We start from the raw sequence: 25,646 nt of genomic DNA on the forward strand, positions 1-25,646 counted from the left end.
ACCTTTGGCTTGGAAATCATTCAAACTTGGCAAGAAATTCGTCTAAGGCAAAGATCGCTCTGGTCCCTGACTGAGGGACAGGAGCGAACTTGGGCATTTGGGTCCCTTGTTGATGTTTTGTAATCTTCAATTTGTCTTCAACGGGTTCAATTCACCGTCTTTGCTTGCCTCAAACCTAAAGACTTGCTTGCTTTTGCCTAAAACATGCCTTATGAAGAATTTCGCTCTGGTCCCTGGGAGAGGGACGGGAGCTACAATGGATTTCGCCCTGGTCCCTGACTGAGGGACAGGAGCGATTTTTACATTTTGGTCCATTTTTCCTCATGTTTGTGCCTTCAAATTATATTCAACTGGTAAAATGCATCTCCTTTGATCTCTTCAAATCGTCAAGTTGTTCAAATCCTGCAAGGACGAGGTGATGTTTGATTTTAAGCTCCGGTCCTTCACTGAGGGACAGGAGCAATTTTGATTCCTGGGGCATTTCTGTGTTCGTGAAATTCTTCAATTTATATTCAACGGAAAGATCATGCCTTTCTTTATCACTTCCACTAGAAAAATCATCTTGATCCTGCAGAGATAGTAAGATTTTTGAAAACGAGCTCCGGTCCTTCACTGAGGGACAGGAGCGATTTTGCTCCTACAGGCCAAAATATCATGATTTCAAAGGTTTAATCACTTCACAAGGCAAAAACAAATCATTCCCCATGCCCAGGATCAAATAACAAAAAACTCAAAATTTGGTCAAAAATACTCAATTGGACAAAATTCACAAGTTCATCATCAACACTTAGACAAATTTAGACTCTGCATTCAAAATTCCAATTGAAAATAAACCATTCTGGCAAATTCATTTCATTCAAAATTGCATCCTACAAAAGGAAGCTTAAAAAGCTCTCAAGACTGACTGGACTCTGGCCTGAAAAGACAAAACGGGAACCCTAAGGCTTGACCCTAAATCCAGACAACTAACAAACTATCAAAACTGTTAGAATATTTAATCTTTACTTAGCTTAGGTTTATTTTTATTTAGTTTAGGATATTCATTTGGAATTCCTACATGTAATTTGTCCTCTAGTACATGTGTGAGGACAAGTCATTTCTTTTATTTTCCTTTATTAAGGAATATTAGATTTCCTCCATAAGAGGATGTGGACACATGGCACACACATTTTATGAATGGTGGCATTCATAGATTTGGAGTTACTTTGTAACTCCTCTCCTCATCTCTATTCAAGAGATGCCTCCTCTCTCATTTCTTCTTAATGACAATATTGTAAAGAGCTTCTTGCTCTCTCTCTCTCTCTCACATTTTTAGGCATTGCCTCATTCATAATATCACAAGGGGTTTTTTTTTGCTTTTCCCCTTTCAAAAGTTCTTGTGCCTCCTTCTTCACATTTAGGTGATGCTCCAAGGTCTTTGCTTTTCTCATGGTAACAATTACTTCATCATAAACTTTCTTGGATTAATTTTCCTTTCCTTGCTCTTTTATTTCCTTTCATGGTATCAGAGCAAGTTTCTAATCCTTGTTTTAAGTTAACATTGATGAAGGTTACCATTCTGTGGAGTTCACCTTGTTGGAGGCATTCTTGAGAGGAGAAGAAGTTCTTTTACTAATATTTTCTATTGTGCAGGTTTTGGTTTCAGATTTTTAACTTTTTTTTTCAAACTTGTTAACAAGTTTGCCTGCAGGTTTAATCTCCTATTCTAGTTAGTTTTTATTAAAAAAAGGGCTTTGGAAGGCTTGCCGCCAAAGTTCTTTCTCTCTAGTTTAAATTTAATTATTTTAAAAGTTTTGGAAGGCTTGCCGCCAAAACTCCGGTGCTAACTTCTTTTCCTGCATACTTTAGATTTCATATTCATTTGTTTTGGAAGGCTTGCCGCCAAAACAGTTTCATCATAAAGTTGTTTCTCTGATTCATATTGCAGGTTCTCACATTTTGTTTACTTGCAAGCTTTTTTGATTAAAAAAAAGAAATTTAAGCTTCCTTGCAGGATTTTGTTATCAAATTTTCTCATTTTCTAACCTCATTCACAGAATACTAATTTTTTTTTAATATCTATTGCTCTATTTCAATCATTGTTTGTGCTTATTTCAGCCTGGTTTACTTTATATAATAAATCTTACATTTTATTGAGAAAATGCGTTGTTATGCATTAGATTATCAGCTACAATCCTAGCTTATTCATTTCAAGATAAGTTTGATAATCTAAAACTGTAGTTCATTCCTAAGATTCGGAAAAGATTGATTAGCTTTCCATTAGTTTTTTCAAATACGTTAAAAGAAGAGAGTGATTCTGCAGTCTAATTCAGAGTGACTTTACCTTGTAACTTGGGGTTTATACAAAGCTGTCATGTAAATAAAAGACAACTATAAAAATCTCACATTATATGTTACAACTACACCCTGGGCGAGTCGAACTCGTGCAACTTCGACTATTAGCGCAGTTATATGTTACACTTCTCCATCCAACACCCCGGTTTTTTTTGCCTTTGTTGCCAGCTGCTTGCGAGGAGCCTTTCCTCCTGTGGATTTCCTTGTCGTCTGCTTCGTCCTTGCCATCTCTCTGTTTCAAAAAGAGCTCCAGATTAATCTTTATAATCCTTTGTGGTCAGATTGCTCAAGTCCTATGTCACTAGCGTTTACAAGCAGATAACCAATCATCCAAAGTTGAACTTGTTTGGCATCCTTAGCAATACTGTCTTGTTCTCTCCCTCTATAAACTTCAGTCCTCCACTCTACCAATTCTTTTCAGGCTTTCGAACCATTGCCCATACTGTGGTTCCTGGAGGCGATCTTGCCAAGGTTCAGAAGACAATTTGCATGATATCCAACTCCACCAGCGTTGCTGCAGTCTTCTCCACTTTATATTTTAATAACTCAATCTGTCCACGCAAGCAACCTCAACTCCAGGAAGATTCCTGAAAGCCCTAACAAAACTTATGCACGATTGTTTCGAAACGTATCTTTGGGTTAATCTTTTGATTGGCCTGCATTTTATTGTGCGTTATTTTGGAGAAAAGTGGTTAATTGGATATCATTGGTTAATTGCATTTTATCTGTGTGTTATTTGTTTACTCCTCCCTTTGTAATTTGTAAACTTCCTTGTAACCTCCCTGTGGTCTCTGCACTGTAGATTCCCTGCGTATCATTATAATCTGCATCAAGATTTCTGCTGTAACATCTCTGCAGTCATATGACAAGTTTAACAGTTTTTTTTTAAAATTTATTTTATTTAAATCAAGTTTAGTTTAATATTAAATTTTATTAAACTTGTGTTATTTCTTTTTAAAAAAGTTTAAATAGTCTATATATAAAGATTAATAACGTTAAAAAAAATTAGTTATCAAGTTTTTTTACATTTAAAATAAATTAAAGTTTTTTTGAATAAAGTTTTTTTGAATAAAGTTTTTTTTAATACAATAGTTTTATTTTGTTATTAAGACTTACAATTGTTTAAATCAAATTTTAAAAAAAAAACAAAAAAATCAATTTCAATTTGTTATTAAAATATAATTTTTTCTTTGATAAATATTTTTTTTGTTTAAAAATTTGTTATTTAAGATTTGAATATAACATTTTTTTTACATAAATTTTGTTATAATTCTTACTCAAATCTGGTTTATTTTTAAATCAAGGAGGTTAATTTTTTATTTTTTTTAATCAAAGGGGTAATTTTTTTTTTTTCAAACTATTATTTTGCTATCATGTCTACATTAATTCCAGAAATTAAATTAAATAGTTCCAATTATCATTCTTGGAAAACACATATCTCGTTTATTTTTCGTTTCAAACACCTTTTGGATGTTGCGACTGATAAAACATTTGAACCCGCTACATCTGCTCCTCAAGCCGACCTAGATAGATGGAAGGCTCAAAATGAGGAAGCACTTGGTTTAATTGGTATTTCAATGGTTCCTGATTTGTATGTTTTAATTGGAAATTGTACAAAAGCGCATGAAGCTTGGGAAATTTTAAAAACAACTTATGATAGCTCAAATGAATCCCGAAAAATTCAACTTCAAGATCAACTTGAAGATCTAAGGTATACGGATTTTAAAACTATGGATGAATTCTTATTAAAGTTTGATTCTGTTAATAATCAATTAACTGGTGTAGGAGTTACTCTTGCTGATTTACGTTTAATTCATCTTATTCTTAAAAAATGTCTTCCTCGTCAATTTCAACAATTTATTACGAATGTTCATGCTCAACTTGCTATTCCTAGCTTAGCTACTCAATTAACATATGATATTTTTCGTAATTTATTGCGTCAAGAGGAAGCTAAATTAATTCAATTTGGTACTCTTAAAAGTAGTGAACATGCCTTTATGTCTAAAAATCAAAATCATAATAATACTTTTAGATCCAATAATAATAAACATAATCATAATCATAATAATAAGCATAATAATAATCACAAATCTTCTAATTATCAATCTCATTCTAAATCCTATCATAATAATTCTCATAATAATAATCATAATAATAATCACAATAATCAAAGGAATAATTCTCAAACAAGACCCCATTGCACATATTGTGGGAAAGATGGACATATTACTAATAATTGTTTTAAGAAACAAAATGGTAAAAAGCCCATGAATCAAAATAATCAAAATAATCAACATAAACCTTATTATAAGAAGGGTAATAATAATAATGGTAATTCATCTCGTCATGCATTTACATGTACTTATAATGTTTCTCAACCACTTGAGTGGATTATTGATTCTAGTGCATCTCAACATTTTACTTCTCATAAAGAATGTTTTGAATCTTTGCATCCCGATACTTCTAATATCCCTGTTCAATTAGCTAATAATCATAGTTGTAAAGTTGAAGCTATTGGTGATGTGAATGTTCCTAATGGGAAATTACATGATGTTCTTTATGTTCCTGAATTAAAATCAAATTTCATTTCAGTTCCTAAACTTTGTCAAGATTATAAGATTAACTTTTATAGGGGCGTATGTTATATCATTGATCCAAACACTAATCATGTTATTGCTACTGCTAAAATGGATAGTGATAACTTATTCAAGTTCTATGAATTTGCTCCTCCAAAGTATTCTTTGCTTACTACTGTTGATTTTACTATATGGCATGAAAGACTTGGCCATCTCAATTCTGATTATATTTCATTGATGCAAAAAGCAAATATGGTTGATGGATTGCCTAGTATTGTTCCTTCTCAAATTGTTTGCAATGGTTGCATGAGTGGTAAGATGCATAGGGAACCCTTTCCTCATGGTCAATCTTGGAGGGCATACACTAAATTACACCTCGTTCATAGTGATCTCTTGGGTCCCATGGAGAATTCCTCCATCCAAGGTTCAAGGTATGCACTTACCTTTGTTGATGATTTTTCAAGGAGAACATGGATATATTTCCTTCATAGTAAGGATCAAGTGCTTGATGTTTTTTATGAATTTCATATGTTTGTAGAAAGGCAATCTGGTTCTAAAATTAAGATTCTTCGTACTGACAATGGAAGAGAATATGTCAATAATGCATTTAATGCTTATTTGAAATCTTTTGGAATTAAACATGAGCTTACCGTTCCTTATACACCACAACAAAATGGTGTGGCAGAACAGAAGCATAGGACAATTGTTGAAATGGCTAGATGTTTATTACATGCTAAAAATATGGATTACAAGTTTTGGGCTGAAGCTATGGCTTGTGCAACATATTTAATTAATAGAACACCTACCAAAGCCTTAAAGGATAAAACTCCTGAAGAAGCTTGGTCTGGTAGAAAGCCTAATTTGCAGAATTTAAGAATTTTTGGTTCCATAGCTTATGTTCACAAACCTAAGGAGAAAAGAAAAAAATTAGATGCTAAATCTTCTCCTTTTATTTTTGTTGGTTATGATGAAAATACTAAAGGTTATAGAGTTTACAATCCTATTACTAACAAGGTAAAAGTTGCAAGAGATGTTTGTATTGCAGAAAAAAGCATTCATGATTGTTCTAAAGTGAAGGATGATGACCTTGGTCAAACCAAAGTTGTGCTTGTGGAGGACCAACCTCCTTCTCTTAACCCTACTCCTAATGCATCTCTGTCTATTCCTTCTAGTGATAGTGATGATGATAATAATAACTCTACTCCTCATGACTCTTCTTCTAGTGATGAATCCATTACTTCTAAAAGAAGACCTAAATGGTTTAAATCTTTAATTCAAGATAGTGATGAATACTTAGCTAGAATAGATAAACTTCAAGCTAGGAGAGTTAATTATTGTAATTATGCTTTAATGACTACTATTATGAATTCTAATGATCCTAAAACATTTGATCAAGCTAAAAATCAACCACATTGGCAAAAAGCAATGAAGGAAGAATATGATACTTTAACTTCTAACCAAACTTGGGATTTAGTTCCCTTGCCTCATGGTAAAAATCTTGTTTCTTGCAAGTGGCTTTATAAAACTAAATTGAATGCTAATAATCAAGTTACTAAATTTAAAGCTAGATTAGTTGCTAGAGGTTTTTCTCAAATTGAAGGCTTAGATTATAATGAAACTTTTGCTCCTGTTGCTAAAATGCCTACGATTAAACTTGTGCTTGCTTTAGCTTCTAGAATGAATTGGCCTATTCACCAAATGGATGTTAAAAGTGCTTTTCTTAATGGTGATTTACATGAAGAAATTTATATGTCTCAACCTCCTGGTTTTATTAAAGAAGGTAATGCACACTTAGTTTGTAAATTAAAGAAATCAATTTATGGATTAAAGCAATCTCCTAGGGAGTGGTATTCAAAGATTAATGAATTCTTTCTTTCTCAAGGCTTTATTAGAAGTAAAAATGATCCTAACTTGTATATTAAACATAGTGAAGATGATATTATAATTATTATCTTGTATGTAGATGATTTGATTCTTACTTCAAGTTCCAGTACTTTGATTTCTGATATTAAGTTTCAACTTAATCAAAAATTTCAAATGACTGATTTAGGTCTTTTACATTATTTCTTAGGAATGCAAATTTGGCAAACCTCTAAAGGAATTTTCTTATCTCAAAGTAAATATGCTCAAGATCTCATAGATAAGTTTAAAATGAATGATGCTCATCATGTTTCAATTCCTATTGAATTAGGCACTAAGTTAATGCTTGATATGCAAACTCCTCTTGTTGATGCTACTTTGTATAGACAATTAGTTGGAAGTTTAAATTATTTAACTCTTACTAGGCCAGATATTGCTTATAGTGTTGGTTTGGTTTCAAGATTCATGTCTAAACCTCAACAAACACACTTTAAAGTTGCTAAAAGAATTTTAAGATATATTAAAGGAACAATGAATGTAGGTTTGTTTTATGATGCAAATTCTGATTTTACTTTAAAAGGTTTTACTGATTCCGATCTAGGTGGAGATCCCAATGATGGGAAATCTACTTGTGAATATTGTTTTTTTGTTGGTTCAGGAGCAATTTCTTGGAATAGTAAAAAGCAACAATCTACCTCTCTTGGATCCACTGAAGCTGAGTACAAAGGATGCACTAATGCTTCCAAAGAAGTCTTGTGGCTTAGAAGACTACTTGAAGATTTGGGTCTACCTCAACACGAACCAACTCCATTGTATTGTGACAACCAAAGTGCCATTGCCTTGGCTAAAAATCCAGTTTTCCATGCAAGGACAAAACACATTGCTCTCCAACACCACTTTATTAGAGAACAAATTGAAGACAAGCAAGTTTCACTCCTCTATTGCAAGGGGGAAGACCAAGTTGCAGATATTTTGACCAAGCCACTTTGTAAAGAAAAGTTCCAATTTCATTGTAAAAATCTTGGATTGCAACCCATTGAAGGGTTGGATGTAAGCTCCCCAAGTAAAGCTTAAGGGGGGGTGTTAGAATATTTAATCTTTACTTAGCTTAGGTTTATTTTTATTTAGTTTAGGATATTCATTTGGAATTCCTACATGTAATTTGTCCTCTAGTACATGTGTGAGGACAAGTCATTTCTTTTATTTTCCTTTATTAAGGAATATTAGATTTCCTCCATAAGAGGATGTGGACACATGGCACACACATTTTATGAATGGTGGCATTCATAGATTTGGAGTTACTTTGTAACTCCTCTCCTCATCTCTATTTAAGAGATGCCTCCTCTCTCATTTCTTCTTAATGACAATATTGTAAAGAGCTTCTTGCTCTCTCTCTCTCTCTCATTTTTAGGCATTGCCTCATTCATAATATCACAAGGGGTTTTTCTTTGCTTTTCCCCTTTCAAAAGTTCTTGTGCCTCCTTCTTCACATTTGGGTGATGCTCCAAGGTCTTTGCTTTTCTCATGGTAACAATTACTTCATCATAAACTTTCTTGGATTAATTTTCCTTTCCTTGCTCTTTTATTTCCTTTCAAAAACCCTAAAAAGCAAAGCGAAAGGCGAGCAAAAAACGAGCAAAAAGAGGGGGTCCCCATTTCAAATGGGGCGATGTGTGAAATGGTCACAACAAAACCCTACATTAATCCTTATATTCACAGTATTATAACAATTTGTGCAGACTAAATTTTGATTTCCTCATTCATTCTTGGATTCATTAATAAAGATATATATATATTATGTTATACAGTAATGTTGTGTGTAATCATTTCAATGCTATATTGAATAGAGTTATATGTTATTTACTTCTTCAACCTTATATCCCATCAATGTCATTAATTTAATTAAGATTGTACACAGCAGTGTATGTTCAATGATACATTTATATGACTTAATACAGAAAATACTGACTGGTATATTCTAATATTAATTAGAAATCACTCAATACGTACCTGAAACTGAGCTTACCCCTGTCCTTATCCTTGCTGGCAGAGTTGACAATTCTTTTCTTGCTTTCTTTCCTCCCAAATTGGCACGGGAGGATATTTATCCTACAACCCCCCCTTGTGGTGGAAAGCCACGATGTTTCTTATGTGGTAGTGCCCCCTTTTGAAGGGTCACTACCCTATCACATATAGAACTCTCCATGAAACGATTTTGGAGATCATTCAAACAAGCCACCGTTTCATATGAGAGATTATCGGGCCTTTGGAGAATATAGAAGTTAACAAATATAGTATATGTTTTAATACAAAAGCATTATTATAATATAATGTATATCATTAATATATATATTGTTAATGCATCATTTCTAATATAATGTATATCGTTAACATAATAATATCATTCAATATAAAATGTAAATTGATAATATAATATCAATGTAATATAATATGATTTTAACATATTATTTTATATGGCAAAAATTATATTAATTATTTCTACTATAAATGGGGGGACATGACAGCTACAGAAGAGAATTTACCTGGGTGAACTTTCTCAATAGTTAGGCTAATGTCACAATAAACATAATGAACAAAACTCAAAAGTATGCCCTACATATAGGCATCATTTCCCCCATAAGACAAATCTCCTAGATATTCTCATTTAATAGATATGTTTATCTCCCACTAAAAAAGATATATGAAGAGTAAGACAAAAAGGCAACCTCTATTATGGAGACACCTATGCATCAAGACTTGCAACATCAAGTGCAACTACTCCCTGCTTTAACACAAAATGACTAACCAGAATAACAAACAATTGAAAGATCATTTTACCCTCAACAATATCATTATCTTACTGTTCAAAATCCCTAGTGTGATATATATGAAATTCTTTATAACAACACAACTTATTCTCTAGCATATAAAGTTAAAGTTTCAATATCTCAATGACATTTTGATTTTTTGTATTTTGATTTCATTATCTTACCATTCCATACCCTAACGATAATTCACTGTTAATATATTCAGCATCAAGAAAAAATGATGCAATCAGCCCATTTTCTATGGGATCTCTAGATGGGATAGACAATATGATGTTGGTGGTAAAATTAGAGATCATAAAGGTATATTCCTATGGATACTATAATATAAAACAACCAACCCAAGAGACTCTTTCAGATTTGGCAAGTGTTTGTACTTGGCTTTGTAAATTGTTGATAATTCATGGAAGCCATTTTCATTTACTAAATATAAAAGAAGCCTATTTGTAGGTTCTATGGTTTTCATTTATTAACATATAATAACTACAACTGAAAAATATAGGAATGATAGAATACATAAAGATGCATTGACAATTCTAGATGTAGTGCTCTTAGAGTTATGGCCCATTCTAAATGCCATAGTGTGCAATTATTTAGATTATCAGCATTGCTACTGAACAAGTACAGTTTTTACCTGTTTGAGTTGTATTGAACCAATGAAACCAGACATCAAGTCTTGGCCAAGCCCTCTCCAAGAAAGCCATAATATTCTCTTTCTCCAAATTTGTAAAGGTGTCTTTTGTCAGTCCAAAAGCCAAATCTGCAAGGCATCAATGGAAAGTGTCAAAAAAAATTGAGATATAAATGCAATCATTTGATCTACACAGGGTAAAAGGAATAAGATGGAAAGCCACTGAACAAATCCTCAGTTAAAACATTCAGATGAGTAAAAGATATAAAAAAATAAAAAACATAAAAAATAGTTGAACAGCAATAAACAATCATCAAAATATCTAGACCCTTCTAGAAATGACTCATTCATAAGCTAATCAAGCAAAAGATTGATATAAGTGTACTTCCCATAAATAAAGGTCACAAAAATTCAGCCCCACGTGTAGGATAAGAACGCAGAAAGGAGAATTTGGAACTATATAAGAAATTGAAAAAAAATGTGATCTGCCTGAAAGATTGTGATATTTCATTCACAAACAGTTGAAAACACAAAAGAAACAAAGAATTTCTGCCCTCGTGATTTTAGACTTGCAACTACTATAACTGTCCAGCAATAAGCTATTTAAAGACTGTTAAGTAGGCTAATAAAAACTTAGCAGAAGCACTTAGATGGTTGCAATGAAGTTTCGCTCCATGCTTCCTACACCTTGGACCTGAGGCTGTGCCCTGGAGCATGGAGATCAAACTGGAACTTTGTAAACAAAAAATGGTATGAAAATTTTTTGAGCTTAACTGAGGAATTGGTGAAGGCTTCTTTGATGACCATGGATTCAAGGATGCTCATATGGATAAGATAATATTGCATGTAATTCTTTACAATGCTCCACTGCAAGTAAATCTATGTCTCATATATTTAATATAGTGACAAGGACATCCACTAGGTCAACCAAAAATAATGGCAAGCTGATGGACTAGAAGTGCAATGGTTGGAACAAAAGAAGCAAAGAAAGATGTGTTTCAGGGATTAACATTGACCCCCATAATTAGATCTCACGAGTTTGTACTTCCCAAAATAAGATATGCCATTCAACTGCATATTTTCAAGGTAATTCCCAGCTATATTCCCACTATTTGTTATAGCGTGAACAATTTCTCAAAAACGAGATATTTTAAGTTGCATCTGAGATGAGTTTATGCAATTACAAAGATAAGGCATATGAATAATTTGAAACCAATGTTCCACCGAGTTTCTTGATGACGAGAAATGGGGACAAGGGGACGAGTTTTGGAGATGGGGGGGCGAAGGGCCTTAGTTTAGAGCCGGCAAGGGGATGGCAGCTGTAGTACTTGAAAAATGAGTTATAAAAGGATGTCTAAAGAATAAGTATAAGAGTTGCAAATTAAACCTTGCCACACTATGTAAAGTTTACACTAATAAACATTAAAAACATAAAAAATGATTGCATTGAAAATTTGAAATTTGAACACTAGCAATGGCAGGCAGAGTTTTGAAACTTTGGGAGCAAAGTGCAAACCAAGAAAAGTATAGGAATTGCAAATGAAACTTCCACATACGAAGTGAAGTTTAAAGTTTTACACTACTAAACATTTAAAAACATGGAAATGATTGCATAAGCTATAAGAATGGTGGGTGGAGGTTTGGTGTAATGTCCCCATTTTCAGGTGGAAATAATTAATTAATTAACTTTATGTTGTCCAAAGAAATATATTTAAAGACAAATTAATTAATTATTTATGTTATTAAGGTTAAGTGACTGTTAAATTATTTAATATTCTTAAAAGTCACTTTACTGGAGTAATAAGCATGAATATTTTATAAAGTGATTTTAATTAATTATCTTCTGAAAGTTTCTCGGAGAGGTTATAAAAAGAAGGTTGAAGGTTCATTTTGGCTCATAGAAGGCAGAAGATTGAAGATTTGTTATTTCTCTGCGGAGACTTCTGGTTTGGGCTTGAAGAAAAACTAAGCTGGCGGGACAAAAACCCCTAAGGTTTGGAGCTGCGGACGGAAACCCTCGTGCTTCACTACAGCAGTTCCACACAAGGATTATCAAAGTGCTGAAGGTTGTGTGAGGATGAAAACCCTCATTCTGGATACATCTATGAGTTATCAGGTTTGCAATTTCATTTATGAAGATTGTTTTGAGGTCAACCTCCACTAAAGTCTGAGAGGACTAAGGAAGGGACATTAAACGGGTGCTGCTTGGGAGGATTTGAGCCTAGTGTAGAGACAAGATAAATAGTGGGAAAAAAGACAAGGTTTGGACTCGAGCAGACAGACTTTGAAAAAAGACAAAGCAAAAAGGTGACAGCCAAAGAAGGAATCGAGGCTTTGTTTTGGTTGGTGGGAATAAGCATAGATGGACTAATCAGCGAGTAGCAAAAACTCACCGAGTTTTTGGGCCAGGCGAGTAGATTTGACTTCTACTCGCCCCAAAAACTCGCCGAGTTTTTGGCGAGTTTTTGGCAAAAACTCGGTGAGCCCGAGTTAAAAACTCGCCCGTTTGTTTCCTCATAGCCGAAAACGGCAGAAAGAGAATGCATTTTGTGTTTTTTGATTGGGTTTTGGGTTGAGAAGGGGGAAGTTGACTTGGAGTGACTTGCAAGGTGATTTGGAGTGATTTTTTAGTGATTCCAAGTGGATTTGAAGGGGATTTGAAGGGAAAATCAGATTCCCGGGTTAGTTTTTTTTTTTTTCTATACTTTTTTAGAACAATTTGTTTATTTTTTGTTGCATTTAGATGGATTAGAAATGATTCCTAGGTAGTCTAAATCCTTTCTAAGTTATTTGCACAAGATTTAACACTAGATTTGACAAGTTTTGTTGAATTTTCACAATTTTTTTGAAGAATCTAGTTTTCAAAAAAAATTCAAACCCTACTATTTTTTTTTTTAAAACTTCGAATGATGTCTAAATTTATTTAAACTAATGTAGATAGTTTGCTAAATTGTTTAACTAAAATGTTTGCTTTTTTTTTCACTTTGTATGTGTAGGTTAAGTAAGCATTAATCATGGCAAGGGAGCAATGGCCACCAGATCCATACCCATCTGGATATATAGGCACCCGTCCTAGAGATGCTAGAGATGGGGCATGGAGGTATGCCTACGAGGGACCCAATCCTGGGTCAGTTATATGCATTAAGTGTGAGAAAATGCTTCATGGAGGCATCAACTGCCTCAAATACCACCTTGCAAGAATAGACAGGCATGATGCTAGAGCATGCCCTAGGACCAATGAAGAAACAAAAAGACAAATGAATGCCCTACTTGCAGCTAGGGAAGAGAAGAAATTGCAAAGGGAGAGGGCAAAGCTAGCCATGAGATCAGCCATAGCTGAATCTCAAGGTGTTTCTGTTGACATTGAAGAGGAACAAGAAGCACTAGAGGGCATAGTGGGCTCTCGGCGTGGCCCACAAACCCACAAACCCACCACCACCTCGCCCATCGCTTTTGCTTCCTCTAGTAGAGTACCTGGCACTGTTCCACTTCCATCATCACGATCAAGGTCCATAGGTGATTATTTTGTGCCCAGGAACACACCTGGAGCACAACCATCATTAGAAGCCACTGGATGGAATAAGGAGGTACATGAGAAAACCGACATTGCAGCAGCTGATTTTTGGTACTTCAACAACATTCCATTCAATGTGGCGAACAATCCTTATTGGCTGAATTTGGTGACTACTATGACAATTTCAGGAAAGGGGTACAAGGCCCCTTCTCGCAAGGATTTGAGTGGGAGGTTAGTAAATTACTACATAGTCCACTTGATTTCATTTTTAATTATTTTTTAGATTTCTTGTTTAAAAAAATCAAAATTGTGTACTAAGACCTAATTTCACTTTGCTCTTACAGGTTGCTCACAAACAAGAGAAGTGATGGAGGATCAAAAAATTGAATGGGCAAATTATGGTTGCACCATTCTTTCTGATGGGTGGACAGATGGCAAGAACCGCACCACCATCAATTTTTTGGTTGCTTGCAAGGACAATGTAGTGTTCTTGAAATCTGTTGATGCCTCCAGCAAGGTGAAAAATGTAGAAACATTGGCCGGAATGTTGGAGCATGTCGTCATGGAGGTGGGGGTAGAGAATGTGGTGCAAATCATCATAGATAATGCAGCAGCATATGTGTCAGTAGGTAGAATCCTTTTAAATTGTCACCTTTAGGCATTAGCAATATTTTCATTTGTTGTGGCTTTGTTTTACTTGGTTGCATATTTCTTAAGAATAAATTCTTCTTTTGCAGGAAGAATCCTCCAAGAGAGGCACCCCACTCTTTTTTGGACACCTTGTGCAGCACATGTCTTTGACCTTCTTTTGGAGGACATAGAAAAACTTGAGTGGGTGACTCTAATTGTAGAAGATGCAAGGAGGATCACCAAATATATTTACAATCACCCTTGGGTCCTAAATTTGATGAAACAGCACACCCAAGGGAAAGATTTGGTGAGAGTTGGTGTCACAAGGTTTGCAACGATTTTCTTGACGTTGCAAAGCCTTCTTGCTGCATTGACTTCTTTGAAACAAATGCTTGTGAGTAGAGAATGGCTTAACTCACCTTATTCAAAGAAGCTTGAAGGAGAGGTTGTCACATGCATAGTCTTCGACAGCCAATTTGCACAAAGGGCTGCAGAGATTGTGAAGGTTGTAACTTCAAAACTTTAATTTTTAAATTTTAATTATTCTTGATTCAAGTCTCTCATTACTAATTTGTAACTTCATTATTTAATCTTTTTGTAATTTGTATTTTTCAATTGTAGGTGTCGGAGGCCTTGGTTCAAGTTCTTCGCTTGGTGGATGGGGATAAAACCCCAATGGGATATCTTTATGAGGCCATGGATAGGGCCAAGGAGTCTATCAAAAATTACTACAAGGGGGATAGACTCAAATTTGATCCCATTTGGGAAATTGTTGATAGGAGGTGGAACAATCAGCTCCACCAACCCATTCATGCAACAGGGTACTTCCTCAACCCTCGTTTTAAGTTCAGGAATTCTTACTCAAATCCGAATGGAGGGCCTCAGTACATGCATTGAGAGGATGGTACCCAATGTTGAGGAGAGAGACCTCATTGTGAGTGAGCTCCAAAATTATGAGGAAGGGGTAAGCTATTCTCTTCAGAGCTGGCTAGGAGAGGAAGAACCACTCAAACCCCAAGTATAACATTTGCCATTTGGATTTTGGGATCTAAAATGATTGATAAATTATGTTTTCTCTTTTCTCTTCGCTTTCTAACTTTTCCATTTTATTTATTTTGCAGATGCTTGGTGGCAAAATTGGGGTGGAAAAACCCCACATCTCAAAAAATTTGCCCTCAGAGTCTTATGTCAGCCTTGCAATTCATCCAATTGTGAGCGCAATTGGAGCTTGTTTGAAGCAATCCACACGAAGAAGAGGAGCAAGTTAGCGCAGAAACGGCTCAATGACCATGTCTTCGTGCAATATAATCTTCGATTGCACGTAAGGAAGGTAGAGGAACTAGAAGGTGGTCCAATTGAATTGGATGATATAGATCTTTACAGTGATTGGACATCACAGGAGCAGCCTCCATTGTTTTCCAACACTAACATCACTGATTTGGAGAGGCAGGCTATGGAGGAGGAGGGGGGTGGATTTGGTTTCACGTTGGATGACATTGAGGAGGAAGAGGATGAGGCTGAGGATTCATTGCCAGTGCCAGAAGCAGGTGGAGACATAGCTTCATCCAGGATGGAGGATGAGCCAGCCATACCGAGCGAGGAGGCACAGTCACGCCCACAACAAACTTATACGACTAGACCCTCTAGTTCTACCTCTCCCCAAGTTTTTGCTAGAGCTGGGAAGAGGAAGTTGTATTTGTAATTTGTAATGATGTATTTACTTTTGGTTTTACAAAAACTATTTACTATATTGCTTTCAGGCTTCCAGCCATCAGCATTCCTCATGAGGATGCGATTTTGTAGACACTTCGCATTTAAATATATCTAGAATCAGCTTGTTTCTTTTGTGTTATAATTTATTGACTCATTGGATGCATCTTCTCATTAAATTTTGCAAAAAAGTGCATTTTTTATTAAATTTAAGCGTGTTTTTAAGTTGCCGAGTTTTTCGCCGAGTTTTTCCCAAGTTTTTTTCCCAGGGGCTTGGCGAGTCGAGCCGAGTCGCGAGTAGTCCAACTATGGGAATAAGACAAATTTTATAAGAAGACAAAAGTCTGATTGCACATAGGACAAAACTCAGAAAAAGACAAAACAAAAAGACAGGTCACAACTCAGAAAAAGACAAAACAAAAAGACAGGTCACAACTCAGAAAAGACAAAAGAAGACAGATTTGAGATGATGCAGCTCTATTTTGTCATCTTCTAGGTCAGCTTTCAGACAAAGAATGTTGGGTGATGCTTCAGCTTAATTAAAAAAATTGTCCAAGCCAACTTTATGGTGCCAAGTAAGCAAGTTTTGTATTAAGAGCTGCTGTGTTATTTCTGAGTGTTATCTGAGAGGCTTTGGAGCTGCTATGCATTGTGTTTCCTGCTAAGATAATTGCAGATTGAATCTGTAAATCTGAGCATTGTTTGGTATCTTACTGTGTGCACTTGGAGATATGTTGAACAATTGAAGATCCATGTCCTCTTAGCACCCAAACAGCTGCAGCTACTGCTGAGATATTTTTCCTGATCTGAAACCATATCGGTGCCCTAGGCTTTGGAATTCCAGCTTATCTATTTTTATGCAGATTTATTGTGCCCTAGACATGTGGACTCTTAATGCTAGCCCCCAAATAGAAATTGAATGTGCAGGGAATGGAAAGCTCCTTCTTCTAGACGTCTAATATGGAGAATATATAATGCATAAGTTAATATTGAAAATTTAATTGCTCAAATAATCTGATTAATTAACAAAGGAGACAAAGGCTCCTTAAATAGAGGTTACAAGATGATGTTTCTAAAAAGAAACAATTGTTAATTGGAGTTACAAGCAATGCTAAAAATAGAGATGACTCTAAATAAAACGAACTTAAGACGAACTTAAGATGACAACTAAGATGACCATTATGAAATAAATATAATATTATTATAATATCCTCCCTAATGGTCATCATACTCAATACCCTACCGAAGACACTGCAGGTCTTTTGATCGCCAATGCAAAGAAGGTTGCCTCTTCTCTTCACAACACTCTGCGGCTACAGAAACCCTCCCAAGATCTGCAGAATGTTAATAACTAAGAATACCAGAATCTGTCCAACCTAATGTAACACTCACACGCGAATTACTGAGCCTGAAACTATAATTTTGAGGAAAAATTGGCAAACCCTCCAAAAAAAACTTTGACAGCTGAGCACTGAGCACTGTAAGCTTTGGCAACAACTCCAAAATGGACTGCAAGATACCACGATTGCAAATGTTTGCCCCAGCAATGCAAGATGCGACCGAAAACAAACTACAACAAACCACGATTCTGTGGAAAAAACCGTCAAACCTTGAAATCTAAGGTTACAAATCATCATTTTGTGGAAAAAATGGTAAAAGCCAAGAATAAGAAAATCCCACGCAAACATTGCAAATAACAAATGATACATGATTTACGGAGTTGAAAATATTATGACTATTTTTAAATTGCAATAATCGCTATCTGGCGAAAATGCGAATTAAACACGCAGCGCATTTGTCAAGTTTTTCGGCGGGGGGGAGCAGACAGGTTTTCGCCTCTTGTCCGAAGAGCATCTCTGTCTTCAGTCCGCCATGTAGGAAAATCCCTACAAGAAACATAACGGTGTCAAATGCAAGGAGGGATTCGGTCTTCAGAGAGGGCGATTGTGGGATAAATAATGAAATTAGGGCAAAAAATGCCAAAACCCAGTCGCTTCCCTCCGACGGAAAATGGCAAGTGTATCGTTCGAAAAAAACCATGAAAAAGTTGGGCAATAATAAAGATACATCTTTAAATATGGATAAGCGCAAACACACAGCTTCAAAGCTATCTCCGGCAACAGGGGCTAATTTGGTGTCGCTCAGGAAAGTTAGGAGTTTTGAGCCAAAACCTAATATTAGGCAGAGGCATATATGCATGATCCCGGATTATCTGATGGAACCCCAATTCAATTTATATAGCAACTATGGGGTTTTTGTAAAATGGACTGGATTCGGTGATGATACAAAAAGGATTGTCGATTGGTGGCTGGCCCTATATCCGGGACAGGTAAGTATTACTATCCTGGAAAATAATTTTCTTGCAATTTTGTGTGATAATCAAAATACAAAGGATGACATTTTGCATGGTAAGGTTAAATTGTATAGAGGCTTTGGTTTTTTTAGATGTGAATGGATGCCAAATTTTGATCCACATTCACAGAATTTAAACAAATACCCAAGATGGATTAATCTGGGCTCTTTACCTATCGAATATTTGGATTTTAAAATTTTGGAATTCTTAGGGGAACAGTTCGGGTCCTTTTTGGGCTGCGAAGGGTTAGAAAGTATGGTTTTAAACAAGAACACCAAAATCTTAGTTGAATTTGACTGTAATTCCCGGGTCTTGGAACCCACCAAGCTAGTAACAAAAAGGGGGGAATGGAACATTCATCCCACCTTCTATGATGGGGTCATAAATAAATCTGATATATGGCTGAAATCAAGCCCGGTACTGGTTAAAAGTATCGATCAAAAGGAAAACCCTCTTTCAGATCAGAATGGAAAAATCACATTAAATTCTATCCATGAAAATGCTAACTGCCCTCCTGTGACTAATACAGATGAAGATAAACACAATAATCTCAGTAATATTAATGACCTTGATAAGATAATAGATGAGGCAAATTCCATAAAAGAAGAAGCCTTAGTGGAGATGTCAAAAAGAATCTCCGATTCGGTGGATTCATTGAAATCTCCTTCTGAAACAAAATCAGTCGTGAACTTGGGGCAAGAAAATGAGGCAGATCAAGAAGAAATGTCTTCTAGAATGGCTGCTGTTCTAGAGGTATTCAATAACAATGAAGTTGAAAATCTTTCCCCGGAAGAGGAAGATGAGAAGAGGTTTCTAATTCAGGAACTTCTGGCCTCTATGGACGTGGGAGAAAATAATGAGAATAGGATAGGAGATACCACCCCGCTCCCTATCAATGACTACACAGCAGCTCAGTCCCAGCTGGGAGAGGATGACGGAGAAGGAGTGATAATTCCCCAACTATCCTTAGGAATAACAAACATATATGACGGGAAAAAAATCCCTGACTGCGCTAGAGAAGCTAAAAGTAGAGGCAGAAAATCTTTGAGCGAATTAAGGTTGCAGGATGGAAATACAAAAGACCAAGGCAAATTAACTGCCTTCTTTGATGCTGGGAAGGGGAAGGGCCTTCCCACGGTCCAATGAAAATCTCTTCGTGGAATGTTAGGGGCATGAATGCCCCTAACAAACAGCGTCTAATTAGACGCAACATCATAAAATGGAAACATGACATCGTTCTCCTTCAAGAAACTAAATTAGCCCAGGTAGAAGCTGAGGTTTTTAGAAGGAAATTAGGTCTTCTAAGCTGTGAATTTGTGGAAGCCAGGGGTGCCTCTGGTGGATTAGGTATCATTTGGAATCCGCGTAGTATATTATTCTGTCCAATAGCAGGAAACAGAAACTGGCTATTGGGAAAGGTTACAAGCAAACACAGCAAGCTCTCATTTACCCTTATTAACATCTATGGCCCGATTCCAGATGCTGGGAAACGCAAAGTTTGGTCAGAAATCTCGTTTATGATGGGGCTAGATCCCTCTTCCCCTGTTATTCTAGGAGGGGACTTCAATGCTATCCTAAATTTATCAGAGAAAAAGGGTGGTATTCGCAGGGAACCGCAATCTTTAAAAGACTTTAGAGAGTGGGTAGCTCTTAACAATCTGATTGATATAGGAACTAGTAATGGAATGTATACCTGGTACAATAGAAGATCAGGCTTTACTCAAATCACTGAGAGATTAGATAGATTCCTTTTTAGAGGGAATCTGAGTGATCTAGCGATTAACCTCTCAGCTTCGTTACTCCCTTCTTCAGGATCTGATCACTATCCTGTCATGCTCAATATTGAGGGAGAGGCTACACCGAGGTGCTGCCCCTTTAAGTTTGAAAAAATGTGGATGCAAAATCCGGATTTCTATGATCTCGTAGCCAGGTGGTGGTCTGAGGTTAATTTTCAGGGTTCAAAAATGTTTTGCCTTGTAAATAAACTAAAACATCTTAAAAGCAAGTTACTGAAATGGAATAATGAAGTCTTCGGTAACATTTTTGAAACCAAAATTTCTTTAGAAAAAGAAATTGCAGATCTTAATGAAAAAGTGTTTAGACTAGGAATGGATCAGGAGAGCTACCTCAAAGAAAAGGAGCTCCTCGGGAAATATGAGGATACATTAACAAAAGAAGAAATTTTTTGGAAACAGAAATCTAGAGAGAATTGGCTTCAAAATGGGGATAGGAATACTAAGTTCTTCCACAACAGTACAAAAAACAGGAGGATCACCAATAGTATTCACAAGATCATGAGCAATAATGGCATCCTTCTAGAAGATCAAAAGGACATAGCTACAGAAGCGGTGAACCATTTCAAAACCTTATTCAGTTCGGAATCTTCTCCTAAAGACGCCAATCTAACTTTGCTTAGGAATATTCCTAAGATCGTAACTGAAAACCAAAACAAAGCGCTTTGCAGCAAACTTTCAGAATCAGAAGTAAAATTAGCATTGGGGCAACTTAACCCGGATAAAGCACCCGGCCCCGATGGTTTTCCAGCTTGCTTTTTCCAAAAATGCTGGCACATCATTGGTAAGGAGGTGGTGGATGCTTTGGAAGTTGTAAGAAACTCTGGAAGTATTTTAAGGGAGATCAACAATACTTTCATAACTTTGATTCCTAAGAAGGAGGAATCAAGAAACTTTGATGATTTCCGACCTATTTCTTTATGCAACACAATCTACAAGCTTTTTACAAAAATTTTAGCGAATAGATTGAAGGGCATTCTCCCTTGCATAATTTCAGAGGAACAGACAGGATTCGTTCCAGGCAGATCCATCTTTGATGGTATTATTGTGGCTCAAGAAGTCATGCACTCGTTACAACTAAATCGTTCAGCGGCTATGATGATCAAATTAGACATCAAAAAGGCATATGATAAAGTCGATTGGAGATTTTTGTGTAAATGTTTAGAATCCTTTGGGTTTTCTAAACAATGGATCAATTTAATTTTCAAATGCATCTCATCTCCCAGGGTATCATTACTTATTAATGGTTCCCCTGCAGGCTTCTTCCAGATATCTAGAGGGATTAGACAAGGGGATCCTTTATCCCCTTTCTTATTCATCATAATGGCAGAGGGCCTTGGGAGAATCATTTCATGTGCTCGCATGAATCAGATTATTAAAGGTATTAAAATCACTAATGGAATGGAGGCCATTACTCACCAGCAGTTTGCTTATGACACAATGCTGATGGGATGTGCGAATAGGACGGAAGCCATGGCTTTCAAAAGGATTCTTGACATTTATGCTTTAGCCTCGGGTCAGGAAGTAAACAAGAATAAATCGGAAATCTTCTTCTTCAATACTTCGCAGAACTTAGAAACAGATATATGTAATATTTTTGGGTTTGATCGAGGGAAACTGCCTTGTAAATATTTAGGGATACCGATGGATAAGGGAAACAATTTAATTTCATTATGGAAAGGTATCCTTGACAAGATGGATCTCAGGTTGAATTCTTGGAAGAATAAATGCCTTTCTTCGGCTGGGAGGATTACTTTACTTAAAGCTGTTTTGGCGGCTATTCCGATATATCAAATGTCCTGCCAGCAACTACCTAAAGGAGCTCGGCTCGAAATGATAAAAAAGATGAGGAAGTTCTTTTGGAATATGGATTCAGACAAAAAGAAATTCGCATTAATTTCTTGGGACAAAATTAGCCAACCTATCAGTTTAGGGGGAGTTGGCATCAAAGATTTGGGGGTACAAAACATGGCTCTGGGGGCGAAATTAGTCTGGAAAATGTACTCGGATCCAAATCTTAAATGGGTAAGGATCCTCAAAGCTAAATATCTTACTAATTCCAAACCTGATAGCATTTTGAGGATGGAAATATTACCCAAAGGATCCAAAGTTTGGAATTTTATGATAGAATGTAGAAAGGTGATCAGGGATTATCTTACTTGGGATATTGCGGAAGGATCTGAGGCTCTGTTCTGGGAAGACTCTTGGGGGGGCTATCCAGCCTTAGACAAAATTGGTATAAGCCTAGAAGGTATAGAACATTGCAAATCTATCAGGGGTAGGTTTGTTAAGGATTATATCAAGCTTATCTCCAATGATCCCGCTTTGGGTTGGGAGTGGAAACCCCTTGATGAGATGAACTTGTCAAATTCTGACAAGGAGATCCTCTGGAATAATTTGAGGCATAGGCAATTATCATTACATACTGGGAAAGACAGGATAATATGGGCAGGTAGCTCTTTAGGCATTTACAAAGCCAAAGAAGGATACTCACTTTTAAAACTCAGTCGAGCTGCAACCAATCCTAATATACCGATTAGCCTATGCTGGAATAACATTGGTCTTCCCAAAGCTGGTATCTTCTCATGGGCAGCTTTCCAAAAAAGAATTCTTACCTCAGACTGGTTCTCAAAATTAGGTTTCCTGGGTCCATCAAGATGTCCTCTATGCGAATCTGAGGAAGAAAATGCGGATCATCTGCTTCTCAATTGCAGTTTCAGTCAGAGATGTTGGGATTGGCTTTGCTCAAGCCTTGGATGGCTGACGCCAAGACCTAGGGACATTTCAGAATGGCTGCTTAGCTGGCAACCTCCTCACACAAAGGATATATATCACTTAGTGTGGTTAATTTCCCCGGCAATCCTCATATGGGAAATATGGAAGGAGAGAAACAGGTGGATCTTCAAAGAATCAAAATTGAGGGTAGAATCCCTTCTAAATAAGATCGAAGCTACAATTGTGGAAAAAATAAATAATAAACTTAGACATACACAGGAAAAGTCTATTAACTTATCCAGATGGGATGAGGTTCTTCGATCTAAATGGTTGGGTTTGATAATTCCCCCGTTTATTGGGAAAGGTGGGAAACAGGCTGAGATGGATAGGAAGCTAACAAAATGGGCTCCTCCCCGCAAGGGCTAGGCTAAGCTAAACTTTGATGGCGCGTCCCGTGGGAACCCTGGTGTAGCGGGTATTGGGTGTGCTATCCATCAAGACAACGGAGATCTAATAGCTAGCATAAATAAGCCCATAGGTGTGGCTTCAAATAACATGGCTGAGTTTTTAGCGTTGCGGGAGGGTCTGATTATAGCTAAATCACTCAAGATTAAATATCTGGAAATTGAAGGTGATTCGTCATTAACTATAAATGCAGTCAGGACTAGGGAAGTGTCTAACTGGAGATTGAAAACGGAATTAAAAAGAATTCTGGATTTGATCAAATACTTTGAGGAAACTTCGGTAAAACATATCTATCGGGAAGGTAACTCTATAGCTGACAAGTTAGCAAATCTAGGGGCAGATGGTAATTCGTCTGTCTTTAGGAAGGATACTCCCTCGGATTAAAACTTTGGCGTTGGCCATGTCAACACTCACTTCACTCCTCTCCAAGTCCTCTCCTTGGCCCTCGTGTATATATTCTAGGATATGCGGTCATGGTTTCCTTATTTCAGCATTTTGGTAGTCTAAGTTTCAGATAAATATATATTGATATATATACAGTTATATATATATATGCTCACATATATATATATATATATATGTATATATTTGTAGATTACCCCATATGGATATGTTATATGGTATACTCATATAAATACAGATATATACATATATATATATATATTCATATATATAGATATATGTATATATATACAATCTTATAAATAGACATATATATATATACTCATATATATATATATATATATATATATATATATATATATATATATATATATATATATATATATATATGTGTGTATGTGGGTGGGTGTAAATAGATACTCATACACTTACACACACACATATATACATATATATAAATACAGATATTATATATATATGAGTTTGTGTATACATGTACAAAAACTAACTCATAGATATCCTTATTCAAACCTTCATATATGCTTGTATCATTCTCCCCTCACCTGACCCTGTTTGTGGGTAAAAGGGGTGTTTCGGGAGTGTTGCAAGGAGTTGGGTTGTTGTCGGTTATTTTATGTTCTGGCACATGCTGGTCTCCCCTCCAATGCATGTTATCTGTGTTTAGAATGCCCTGGGCAGCGTGGGTATAGTCTTCAATGGAAGATATGATGTCTTCTTATGACAAATTAGGGTCTGCCATGCTATGTGTATTCAAGCTAAGGTTTCTGGATTTTGTTTTCTGATATTCTTGATTCATTGCATCGATTGTTATTAGCCCTGTGTTATATAGGGGACTGTTAGAACTGGTTTCTGTTGCATATATAGTGGTAAAGCAGTGGTTTTGGACTTTCTTGGTTTTAGTTTGCAGTGGTGTTGCGTATATATGAATATATATACAATCTTACAAATATATATATATATATATATATGTGTGTGTGTGTGTGTGTATGTGTGTGGGTGTAAATTGATATTCATACAATTACACACACACATATATACATATTATAAATACAGATACTATATATATATGAGTATGTGTATATATGTTCAAAAATTAACTCATAGATATCCTTATTCAAACCTCCACATTTGCTTGTATCATCCTCTCCTCACCTGACCCTATTTGTGGGTAATAGGGGTGTTTCAGGAGTGTTGCAAGGAGATTGGTTGATGCCGATTATTCATGTTCTGGCACATGCAGGTTTCCACTCCAATGCATGCTATCTGTGTTTAGAATGCCCTAGGCAGCATAGGTATAGTCTTCAATATGGCAGATGTGATGTCTTCTTATGACATTTAGAGTCTGCCAGGCTATGTGTATTTATGCTAAGGTTTCTGGCTTTGTTTTCTGATATTCTTGATTCAGTGCATCGGATATTAGCCCTGTGTTATATAGGGGACAGATTGCACTGGTTTCTGTTGCAGTTATAGTGGTGCAAGCAGTGGTATTGGACTTTTCTATCGGGTGGGGTTCATTCGGGTTAATTACAATCTTCTGCGAAATAATGGAATGTTTTTTTCAGTGGTTTTGTGGAGGGAAGTTGAGATCAGCCCAGACTTAATCATTGTTTCAGATCTGTAGTAGGTCCTATTGAATTAGCCTCTGTACAGGTCCTTTGCTCTTTTGTTGTTTTACTCCTATATCCAGACATATATTTTACTGTGGGCATTTGTTTATAATCATGATCCTGGCAGACTCTATGATAATCTCGCATATTGACATTTAAATGTGCATACATAGGCATATGAATTTATTTATGTTATGGAGTATCAGAAGT

At 36.0% G+C, this 25,646-nt stretch overlaps 1 protein-coding gene across 1 annotated transcript in view; it reads right to left on the bottom strand.

The window, feature by feature from the left end:
* The window catches only part of LOC131037327 (mannosyl-oligosaccharide glucosidase GCS1), a 207,367-nt gene that overhangs the window by 99,340 nt on the left and 82,381 nt on the right, over window positions 1-25,646 (bottom strand). Inside the window, exon 14 of the mRNA XM_057969439.2 lies at window positions 10,230-10,355. Coding sequence (XP_057825422.1) covers window positions 10,230-10,355 — 126 coding nt within the window. The remainder of the gene's footprint in view (window positions 1-10,229; window positions 10,356-25,646) is intronic.

This window comes from Cryptomeria japonica, chromosome 3 (genome assembly GCF_030272615.1).
Source record: "Cryptomeria japonica chromosome 3, Sugi_1.0, whole genome shotgun sequence".
Taxonomy (NCBI): Eukaryota; Viridiplantae; Streptophyta; class Pinopsida; order Cupressales; family Cupressaceae; genus Cryptomeria; species Cryptomeria japonica.